Genomic DNA, 11967 nt, shown 5'->3' on the forward strand with positions numbered 1-11967 from the left:
GTCTGACTTGCCAAACACAGCGTTTTGGCTGCCCTCACCCCCAGGGCAGGATTTGGGCAGGATTATTTTTAAACAAGCAATATCAACACAAAATGCAAAGAAACTAAAAAAAAAAAAAAAAAAAAGCAAAGAAACTCATTACATTTGGTTTCTTTTCAAGTCACCTTACAAATACGGTCTTTAAAGCATAATGAAAACACTCGGAGACATAAAGTGCTGTAGAACCCATCTCTTCCTCTACGAAGAGATGAAAAAGGAAATAGTTCTGAGTGTGCTGGGTCCCTTACCCAGCAGTCATTCTATGACGTCAGTTGAAAAAAAAGTTCACCAAGTGCTTAAAAATCTGCTTTAATTATATTTCCATGAATTCCAAGAAGGACATCATTGCAGTTAATATTACAAAAAAAGCAAAGAGGGACATCTGAACATGCAATAAAAAAATGGATTCACAGTGAAAATAACGTATGTCGGTACTAAAATATAGTTACTTGGCTCCATGAAGGGAAAAGGTTTCCTCTAATTTATCTGTTTACTTGGATTTCATTATGAGAAATTTCTTTTTTTTTTCTTTCTTTTTTTTTTTTTCTTTTTTTGCTTGACAGCTTTGGGGATGTTTTCAATCTGTGCTATTACTGTCAGTATTTGACAGAGGTCCCTCGTTCTGAAAGCCATTATTCGCAGTCTATAATTTAATCAGAAAATCCGAAAGTACAACAAATAGCTTGGCAACTGTGTTCTTGTTACATACAAAGCCCATTAGCAAAAATATGTAACAAAATTTATGTAAAACAAACAATTTTGTGTTTATATACAGAAGTTTGCTTTATCCTCAGGCTACTCGAAAATGAGAGGGTGTGTGTGGGGGGGGGTAGAAGGGAGGGGGACAGCTACCAATCTCCTTTGGACTTATTCTGCACAGGATAGAGAACTCTTAAAACGTTGGGGGACTATTTTGATTTTTCTTTGAACTGAGTCCTAAAAATGCACGACGGCTTCTCAACGAAGAAGGGGGGAAGCTAGGAGTGATGATGATGGCTTTAAAATAAAGAACTTATCCCTCCGTCCTTTGCAAGGTCTCCTAAATGACCTCCGCGGGTAGAGGGTAAAACTGAGCACATTTGTGCCTGTGACCCGAGGGCACAGAGTGGAGGGCGCGGCGGCGAAGCAAGCAAGGGGCTGGAAGCTTCGCATCTGGGGCATGCACGCGTTTCCTACTGGGAGCGTTTACACCTGGGAGCAGAAAGATCACACGCACACGGGACAGGTCACCCTGGTCTACACACACACGCACACACGCATGCGCAGCGAGACTCGTGGAGGTGAAGGGAGGCCAAACTACGCGTCTAGAAGTACATCTTGAAATCAGGTCGGAGCCAAGGGCGCGCTTCCGGGGCTGACAACGCTGCGGGGCGCCTTGTAAACTCCGAAAAGCTGCAGCTTCGCGGCATTCAGAGCCTCAAGATAAAATAGATCTCAGGCTTGTCGTCGCCGCTGGGCTGGGTGTGCAGGGCGGAGCCGGGGGAGCAGAAGCTGCCTCCGGGGGGCGTGGCCTCCATGCGGGGGGCGTGGCCTCCATGCGGGGGGCGTGGCCTCCATGCGGGGGGCGTGGCCTCCGTGCGGGGGCGTGGTGCAGCGCTGCGCAGGCGCCCTCGGGGATGCCGCGGTCCTCGGGCCACCCCCGCGCAGGAAGCCCTGGATGTACGAGCCGGTGGAGTGCCGGGTCCCCGCGTTTACACCCGGGGGCAGAAAGATCACACGCACGCGGGACAGGTCACCCTGGTCTACACACACGCATGCGCAGCGAGACACGTGGAGGCAAAGGGAGGCCAAACCACGCGTCTAGAAGTACATCTTGAAATCAGGTCGGAGCCAAGGGCGCGCTTCCCGGGCTCTAGGACAACGCTGCGGGGCCTTGTAAACTCCGGAGAGCTGCAGCTTCGCGGCATTCAGAGCCTCAAGAGAAAATAGATCTCGGGCTTGTCGTCGCCGCCGCCGCCGGGCTCGGTGTGCAGGACGGAGCCGTGGGAGCAGAAGCGGGCGGCGGGGGCGGGGCCTCCGGGGGCGGGGTCTCCGGGGGCGGGGCCTCCGGGGGCGTGGTCTCCGGGGGCGGGGCGCAGCGCTGCGCAGGCGCCCTCGGGGATGCCGCGGTCCTCGGCGCCCCCGCGCAGGAAGCCCGCGATGTAGGAGCCCGTGGAGTGCCGGGTCCCCGCGGGCGGCGGGGCGGCTCGGTGGCGGAGGACCACCCCCGCCGCGGGGCCGGGCTTGGCGCCCCTCTGCTTGCCGGCCTCCTGCTTCTCCCGGGCCCGGCTGGCGATGTTGCGCACCCTGCTCTGACTGCGCGACGACAGCTTCCGGACCAGCGCCCGGGGCAGCGGGCTGGCGTCGCGCTCGGCGCGGAGCACCTGGCCGCCGTCATCCTGCTCCAAGGACACCAGCCTCCGCAGCTGCTCCGTCAGGGCGTCCATGGGCTCCAGGGCGGCGGCCGCCAGCGCCACGGCCTTCTGGTCGCGGAGGCCGGTGGCGACAAAGCTCCTGCTGATGCACTGGTACTTGCTTTCGAAGTTGCAGGCGATGTCCTCGGATGTCAGGTCGCCCAGGCTCTTGGACTTGCAAGGGCTGGGCAGCTTGAGGGCGGGCCCCGGGGGCGCGTGGCGGGGCGCGGGCACGCGGGCCTGCTCGGCGTGGGCATCCGGGTGCGAGCAGCGGCTGCGCGTGGGAGCGGCAGCACCTGGGCAGGTGAGGCCAGAGGTGCTTTGGGGAGCGCTGTGCGGCGCCGCGGGGACGCGGGGGTGCGGGGTGTCTGGGCAGCGGCCGTTTCCCCGAGCTCCGGGGACGTGGTCCACCGCGTGCGGGCTGCGCCTGGGCTGCAGAGGAGCCGCGAGGGGGCCTGCGTCGTCGCCGGGGCGTTCAGCGGCAGGTGCGGGCAGGTCCGCGGGGCCTGCGGCGCCCCCCGCCCCCACGACACTGCGGTCTCCAGGATGGAAACGGGGCGCGCGGTCGGCTGGCGGGGCCGCGGGGGCCGGGGCGGGGGTGGGGCTGCGGCTCCCGGGCGCTCCTCGCACCTGCCCGGCGCCGGGGCTTCGCGGTGGCGGGCAGGGACACGTGGCCGAGGCCCCGGGCCGGTGGCTTCCCGCGGCGAGCTGGTCCTCCGGGGGCGGCCGCGGGGCAGTGGCGCAGGTGGTCTGGTGAAGCGTGTGCGCCGAGGCCTCGGGGCCCTTGGCGGGAATCCGGGCGGGGGATGCGCGCGCGAAGCAGGGCTTGCATTTTCCCGCGGCAGCGTCGGGCTCCACGGCCGGCTCGGGGTCCAGGGCGGGCAAGGGAGGATGACCTGCCGCCACGCAGGTGCTGTGCGGGGGAGGAGCCGCGGCGAGGCTCCCCGGCTCCCCGGCGTCCTCACACTGGCCGACCAGCGCCGAGATGGAGCTGCCCGGGTCGCCCTCGGTAGCGAGAGGGACAGTGTCAAGAAGATGGGAGATGTCGCTCTCCTGCAGAACGGCCGCGGAGTGCGAGTCGGGGTGCGCAGCACACAGCAGAGACACGTCGGACAGAGAGAGGGACGCTGCGGCTCGGCCCGTCACCCAGCTGCCCTCCAAGTCCCTGCCCTCCAGGTGGCTTTGAGAAAACCTGCTTCCTGACCGGGGGCTTCCGTCCTCCCCAAGGCCTCCAGCGCGCGCAGGTGCCTGGGTGCTCACACCACCTTGCGCTGCGGTAAGTGCAGGTTCCAGAGCCAGATGCTGCCTTGGGGAGCGGGGTTTGCGGGGACACTCCTGCTCCTGGCAGTCACCTGGCGCAGGTGATCTGGTTCTCCCGCCCCGGAGGCCCGGGGCTCCCAGCTGTTCCCCGGTGACGGATGCGCTGGATGCGCTGGCGACAGAAACAGCGGAGCCCCCTGGGCGGGGGTCTTTGTGGAGGAGAGCGCTAGAGGAAGAGGATAACTTTTTGTTGAAATTTGGAAAGTGTTGGTCTTTTATACTTGCCTTCCCTTTTCTTCTTCCATCCTTATCTTCTGCTGAATGAAACAAACAACATGTTAGGTAACGCGCATCACTCTTCCGCAGAACCTGCAAACACTCATGTTTTGTCTTCAGACAGACAAATGGAGAATGTAGGTCTGTTAACGTTGTGACAGAGTTATGGATCGCAGAGGTTTGCAACAGAGTGTCTGTGTGATGAGTAGATGGCGAAATATATTTATAGGAATTTCACTGAAGCTTCCCTTTGGGCGTCTATTACATCAGCTGAGGATGTAATATTCATTGTCAAAAAAAAATGTCAATGAGTTACCATACTTTTACAGTGAGGATTACCTTAAGTTGTTTCCTATTCAGATTTGTACTACACAGAAGCATGGCAATAAAAATAGAACAAGACAGTTCTGTTAAACAAAGTACTGTGGTACCTGTAAGCAAGATACTATAAACTTTCAAAGTTACACATGTATTAGTAAAAAACCACAAATCATATTACTGAGAAAAAAAAAAAGGCAGAAGAACTAATTCAATCAGTTTCTAAAGCAGATTGGAAGGGGCAATAAATGTATTAAAATACCAAAAGCTGTTGACTTTGAGATGTGAAAATTAAGAGTTGGTCACCAGTTCTATGCCATTGCTAGTTAATTTTTTTGTTAATCATATTTTTGTTTTAAATACACAAATTTCATATTGCGTTCTCTCCTTCTCAAAGAGGCAGTAAGATACCAGGCACGGTATGGAAGGCTATAAAAACACACAGTTCACGGTAATTTGGAGTATCCCATCATGCTTAGGATAATGCTAAGACAATATGGAATGTTCAATTTTCTTGACCTCATTATTTTAAGTTTTTTTAAGATGTTTTCAGACAGAATATACAAGAAAGGAGAATTTATGTAACTCATTAAATATCTTCCTAACTAAAGAAAAATTCATCCTATAAAGTTTGATAAATCCTAAAATCATCAAGAAAAAAATTAAATATCCTATGATATTACCACTCAGAGATAGGTACTATAAGCTCTTTTCGGGGGACAGAATTATATACAGAATTTTGTATTCCACATTTTCTCCACTTATTTTTCACCTCCGTTTAACTTGAATCATTGCATGTCTCTGTTCTGTATTTACCACAAGCCTCATATAACATATATGAGAGTGACAAACTTATAAAGCTGTTACAGGGAGGAAATAGGCATCAACTCAATATTGCTTTCTGGATTAACCATTGTTTATTTCTATTGAGGAGAGTTTTATTTCCCCCCCAAAATGGGGTTTTTGAAATAAACTTTAAAGCACATATTTTTATCTCTTCTCTGACATTGCTCTTGGCAAAATTTCAAAGTTTTATTTTTTTTTTTTATTTTATTTTTTTTTTAATTTCAAAGTTTTAAACTTCCTTTTTTCTCTTCAAATAAGCTATTCAAAAATTTGTCTCCTTAGAATATCTTATAACAAAAATCAATATAAGCAAAATGGAGTTTGTGAGAAAACAGAACACTGAAATTAGATTGTATGATAAAAGGAGAATTTTGCTAAAGTAAAAAGGTATCACATTGTCCATGTCTGAGGTGATTCTGATTTAATTAAAACACTTTTGTTGCGGAGACCATTGAAAGGACAGAGTTTGGGTACTTAAGTTACCAAGGGCAGGGGAAAGAGTCACTGACACAGCTTGGGAGCTCTTTGGTACCTTGCAAAGCAGGCATCATTCTTTATCAAGTTTTTGATATGAGCGTAGCATCATGCTCAAATTAAGGAAAAAGGCAGGTAAAAAAAAAAAAAAGGAAAAAGGCAGGTAAGGCTTGGACCCTATGCTTGTGGAGACTGAAACTGGACAGGAGCCATAGACATGCTTCCTTTCCTGCCAATGTCCAGGGATCAGGGAAATGAGGCCACAGGAAAACATCACCTGGGCTGCCTCCTGAGGAAGCAAAGATTTCTCAAGTGGAGAAGATGACCTGCTTCTAACATCTGGCTTCACTTCTTTCTCCATAAATATTTCTAATCATGGAAATGTGTTATATGTTGGGGAAAGAAATACAGCTATATTCAACCCCAGAAAAATCAATAGAATTCTATTTATCCTCAGAACAATAGTAAATATTACACCTGCTTGGAAAACCAAGATCTCTGCTCCTCTTTTGCAGGTTTCACCTCCCTAGAGGGCACCTCACAGACTGTGGGCTCCATACCATCAAACATGATTATCCCCCTCATCCCTCACTACCAATTCCAATTGTCAATGTTATTTTGAGGCTGTAGGGGATTAGGAAAGAGTTCTTCCACCCTCTTCCCAAAGTTTGAAATCTGGCCTAAAGAGAACATTAAAAATTATTTTTATTATTCTTTTGTATATTTTTACTTCGACTGTGGAACGTCAACCAGGTCACAATGGTAACCAGGGACCAAACTACGGCTTCAAAAGATTTATTCTTAGAGAAACCTAAAGCATCTTACCCAGAGAGTTTTCTTTTCCTTCAGTGTCTTTCGCTGTTTCAGATAGGGGCAGTGACAAGGCCCCCAGAAGACTTTTGTCAACAGGTAGAGAGACAGGGCGCTCTTGCAAGCTCCGTGTGGTCCTCCTCAGGACACCATCCTGATCTCTCCCAGCCTCAGATACAGAATCCTTTATCTCTACCATCTCTTGGAAGCCCATTTTGCTCTTCTTTCTGCCTTTGGCTGGAGCGCTGGCTGTGCGGCGTAGAATTCTATCTCCAATTGATCGTTTCCGAACGTAATGGGAATTGTTTTCTGAAGAACCATGCCTGGGATTCTTATTGAACAATCCCTTCAGACCTTGGAGCTGTCTGCTCTGAAGACACAAAAGAATGAAGCACAAGTTAGGCCAATCCCACTGTGTTGACAACTTGCCTTTCCAATGACAGCTCCGTGAAAAATGGACACGAAACAAAATCTGACGGCCACTGGAGGATATTCCAACCAAGAGAACGGCAGCTCACAGCATGTCTGCACAGTATCATGCACGTCTCAGGGACCTTACTTTGTGGGGAGGTAGCCTTCCGTCTTCACAACCAAGCTACCCAGAAGCTTCCTACCCAGAGATGACAAGGTGACAGGAACATTTTCCACACTTAAGAGACTGTTACGAACTTCAGCCATCCTAAAGCAACAGATGCATGTTTCAAAGTGGGAAGCAGGAAATGGAGTGATGAGAGAGCATGCTGCCATAACCATTTAAAAAAGAAATGTGTCAGCAACAACAAAGCACCATGCTGAGAAACTACCTTTGTAGCTCCTAGAAAGTGCAATATAGTATAACTGGGGTTGAGTATTAAAGGGCTCCACTGCAAGGGAAGAAAACAAAACACAATTTGGGCTCATTCAAGAAAGTGGCACAAGTAAAAACAAAAGAATGCATATGCTTCCATAAACCCTTTCTTCCACCTTTGGTGATTTTTTAGTCACAGGTTCTTTCATTGCTCAACTCATCACCACCACATTGTGCACATTATGCATCTCAACATAAATACGCCTTGAAAGTGATCTGTACCGCGACTTAGCAGTAGACCTGTCTTTAGGAGGATGGAAATCCCAAGGGGATGCTTTCTTTTCATATTTTAATTTCTTTCTGGCTCAAGTTTTAAATAGATTCTGAATTGTATTGTTTCTCTAGAGTAGGATAAAATGCTAGAGTTGCTACTTAGTTAACCTGGGATTCCTGGAAATCCAAGAATCATTTTCAATCATTAAAATGGACAGTTTAAATCATTAAAACTTCAGTTGTGTGCATTTATGCCAGAGGAAGCATCCCAACAAGTAGCAAAGGCAGAAACCAAGGACGAAACATAGAAAGTCCTAGAATAAAACCTCATTACTCTTAGAATATTGAGCGCCCCTCCCATACCAGTTGGGGATGGGACCAACTGATGTAAGGACAAACATTATACCCCCTAATCAGCCTGAATTGGCCCACTCCCTAGAAATTGGCTTGTAGTCATAAATTATTAATATTAGCCAGTATTTTTGAGCATTTACTATTATGCCAGGCAGCTTTCTAAGGATAACATAGCTTTTTATGATGACAGGTACCATTTCTGCCTTACATTTAAAGATGGGGAAGCTAAGGCACAGAGAATGTCTATAACTCTACAGGAGCAGCTCCAAGCAATGCAGACTTCCTAATACAGAGCACTAGACATTCCTAGGTGCTAGTCAAGCCTCCTATGGTCCCTGAAGATCACATCTGGTCTGGAAATCCATTCCAGTGGCCAAGGCCCCAATTCCTTGGCATGGCTAAAGGACAGCCTACTGATTTGTAGACCTCAAGTGAATCGTGTAAGGAAGAGAGCAGCATCTGCAGAAAACTAGAATACATTTTTGGAGTCTATTTCTTAAAAGTAAGTCCTTCAAAGTCCTGTGAGGAGCTTTAAATTCATTCCCGGAGTTTTAGGGTTATTCAGCTAAATACAATGGCACCAAATGAAGGCAGCCTGCCTAGAACTGGCTGGACTCACAGCCTAGTTAGTGCTGGGAATTCATCAAGCATCTGCAACACCCCATCGCCTCCTGCAGCCAGCCAGGGCTCTTCTTAAGCACTAACATACAGCTCAACATTTAAGTGTATATTTATTGTTTTAGTGCAACAATTGATCGTCGGAGAGAATAGCAGTTTTCTCATAAGCCCAGAGAGGTCCCCGAGGGGGAAGGAACAAGTACACGCCCCAAGACAACGCAAGGATCCACAATCCCGTGGGTGGGGACGGGACACTGCACACTGGACCCGCTGGGCTTCTTTCTGGTTTTTCTGCCAAACAACTTTGTCAAGATGTACGTTCCTTTTAAGCAATTAGTCAAAAATTGACCTTGTTAAGGACCGTACAATTGCCGCATGTGGCTCTAAGCCCTGTAATCTTTCTCACCTTCCCATAGATTTCATTGATTGTTATGTGGACAAATATCGATGCCTCTGTCAGTCCTTCCAAGTAGACGTGCCGGTAGCCTGAGAAAAGCAGAGAAAATAATTGCCTTTTACTCGGACTTACATTTGGCTTTCCCCTGGGTGCAACTAAATGAAATGTTTGACTTTACTCTAAGTCTTTCCATTTCACAAAGCACGTTAACACTCATCATAGAACACATATTTTTCGTGTCATATATGCCATATGTTGTATGTAACACATGTCCTATATTAAGGCTTTCAAAGAACCACCCCCCCAAAAAAAAACTGGTCAGCCTAGAGAGGAAAGGCCGGCCCATGCGTACCAGGCACTAAGCTGCTGAAGGTCACAGTTCTTTGTCCAACGAAGTCTCGTCCAATCGGATCATGATCCCACACAAGGAACCGAACCAAAGCTATGTCTGGCATGTGTACTGTAAACGTCAGGGTTTCTTCCCACACAGGGTTAAATCCTCCGAGAAATAGGTAGAGAAAAATCAGAAAAGCAAAGGGCTTGGCTAAAAGGAATTGACAGCAGCATCTGCAGAGCCAACTGACAATTGCTTGCAATGGTTATTAAACTCTTGAAGATGACCAAGCCACTCCGGGCTGCCTTATTGAAACAAAGTCTTGGAATTTGCCCCATTGCTAGAAAATAATTGGTAGGAAGATTGTCCATCAATAATTACATCAATTCTATTAATCTCTGACGCCCAAATCACACGGTAGGGAACATTTCTTTAGGCAATTTCAGGATGCTTCAATAAGCTCAAAAAGTATCTTTAGTAGTGATCTAAGAATAATGTTTTAGCAAAAAACTAAACTAAAAAAGAAAAAGAAGGAGGGAGATCCCACCTTGCCAAAAACAGAAAAAAAATTATGCTTTTCACCCACAAAAGATTCTGAAGCTATAATAATCACCAGCAAACATTTATAGGGTGCTGCACAGGTTTCAATACTACTGTACATATAGCATCTTATTTATTCTTATAGCAATTCTCTAAAAATGTCAAGACAGAGTTTTTGTGAGTTTTTTCTAATTAAGAAAAGACACATTATTCTTGGCTTTCAGAACTATATAACCTTTTAAAATTACACAAGTAACAAATGCTTTAAGGTAAGAAATGTCAGTATTTATAAGTCTTCTTGTTGAGAAAAAATGATACTCAGAGTACATAATGCACCTAAGGTCACACAACTAGTTACAGAGCAAAATTAAACTGTGCACTATTGTTTCCCAGTGGCTTTCCATGAAGAAGACCTTAAATACATCAACAATAGAGTTTCATCGCTATTGAAAATAAATAGGAAGATATGTGATTCAACTCCTATTCTGAAAGGTAAAAATACATTATTTTCTTGGTAAAATTTTCTCAGATAAAATAATTACATAAACTGATAAAAATTCACATACTTCGTTGGACAAGTTTGTTTGTCTTTTCTACAAATGAAAATAAATTTTATTACATACATGTATTAAGAGGCATCAGCTACTTAATCTTACTGTTAAATGCCTCAGCTAAGGAAATAATTATGGACTCAAGTCACTGAAATGTCCCTCCTAAACAAGAGAAGAGATCATGTTTTTATTAATAGTCATGACCTCTCAATTACTTCTGAGACAAAAAAAAAAAAAACAACAAAAACGGAACAATGGGCACTGGTGGGAGGAAAATGCAATATAGGAAGTCTGCTTCCTTTAAGCATGTTATTTCCTAATAGGTTTATGCTATTCTTGAAGCCTTTCCTTAAACTAGCACTAAAGAAAAACTCCTCCTAAGGGGGCGCCAAGGTGGCTCAGTCGGTTGAGTGTCTGACTCTTGATTTTGGCTCAGGTCATGGTCTTGGGGTCGTGAGGCTGAGTCCTGCATCTGGCTCTTGCTCAGTGTGGAGTCTGCTTGAGATCCTCTCTCCCTCTCCATCCACCCCCCCTCCCTGCTCATGCTGGAGCTTGCTCTCTCTAAAATAAATAAAATCTTAAAAAAAAAAATCTGAAACTAGTGCTGTACAATATGTGGGCTAATTGAATTTAAATTTAAAAAACAGAAAAGAAAAACTCCTCTTAAGGTTTCACTATGGACCTCTAATTTCTTAAATGTTTTGAGGCTTATGGTTTAGATTTGGAGTATTAATGACAAGAGATTGAGAAAAATAGGTATGCCATAATGTTTGTCAAATGTATGAACAGACACCATTTAAGAAGATTACCAAGAGAAAGACATGAGGCTTAGGTAAAGAAAGTTCTTTTTACATCATGGCCAGAATAAAAGAAGGCTGCCTATCCACCATATGTACATATTTAGAAGGAAAATTGCCGGAGCCTGCTGCACTTGCCTTTAGGGTTTTACATGCTCCAGAAAAAAATGAAAAATCCTCAAAACATAGAGGCAACATGAATGAAAGCTTTGAAGTAACTTACATCATGAAAGCACAATATAAAAACTGTAATGGAAGCATTTTCCTAAGTTTTAACCCTGCCCTTTAAAATATCATTAATTCTCTTCATTAGAAAAAAAATGCTTCAAAAGCATTTAAATAAATAAATAAAATAAAATTTAAAAAGCAAAGAATTTAAAAGCCTAGATTACAAATCCACCAAAACATACCATGTATCAATCCCGCATTTACTCAATTTTGTTTAAAAGATTTTGACATAAATTCAGATGGCAGTTATGAATTCTAGGAATTTGTTTCTCCTCTATATAGATAAATTTTTCTTTTTCATTGCAAACTTTATTTCTAGGGCATCTTTTTTTTTAAGATTTTATTTATTTACTCATGAGAGACACAGAGAGAGAGAGGCAGAGACCCAGGCAGAGGGAGAAGCAGGCTCCATGCAGGGAGCCCAACGTGGGACTCGACCCCAGGACTCCAGGATCACGCCCTGGGCCGAAGGCAGGTGCTCAAACACTGAGCCACCCGGGGATCCTTCTAGAGCATCTTGATTAAAAGTAAACAGATTATCATCTTACCATTGTCATCTACTACACGGGTTTGATCTTTACAGCAATCTACTGGCAATCCAATAATTTCAACTTCAACGAAAGGATCAATGATCTATTAAATAAAGAGAGAGTATTATTACAACCCTGTGGT

At 46.0% G+C, this 11967-nt stretch overlaps 1 protein-coding gene across 6 annotated transcripts in view; it reads right to left on the reverse strand.

The window, feature by feature from the left end:
- Positions 1-332: 332 nt before the first annotated feature.
- Positions 333-11967, reverse strand: part of PLCH1 (phospholipase C eta 1) — a 203727-nt gene continuing 192092 nt past the window's right edge. For 3 of the 6 annotated variants that reach the window (XM_049099691.1, XM_049099692.1, XM_049099693.1), the window contains 6 exons: positions 11844-11928; positions 9198-9344; positions 8855-8934; positions 7220-7279; positions 6432-6786; positions 333-4009 (listed from right to left, as the gene is read on the reverse strand). In XM_049099691.1, the coding sequence (XP_048955648.1) occupies positions 1947-4009; positions 6432-6786; positions 7220-7279; positions 8855-8934; positions 9198-9344; positions 11844-11928 (2790 nt within the window). In that variant the 3' untranslated portion in view covers positions 333-1946. The remainder of the gene's footprint in view (positions 4010-6431; positions 6787-7219; positions 7280-8854; positions 8935-9197; positions 9345-11843; positions 11929-11967) is intronic. The other 3 variants (XM_049099695.1, XM_049099694.1, XM_049099696.1) reach the window with 2 other exon arrangements.

The sequence above is a fragment of the Canis lupus genome, chromosome 23, assembly GCF_003254725.2.
Source record: "Canis lupus dingo isolate Sandy chromosome 23, ASM325472v2, whole genome shotgun sequence".
In the NCBI taxonomy this organism is placed as follows: Eukaryota; Metazoa; Chordata; class Mammalia; order Carnivora; family Canidae; genus Canis; species Canis lupus.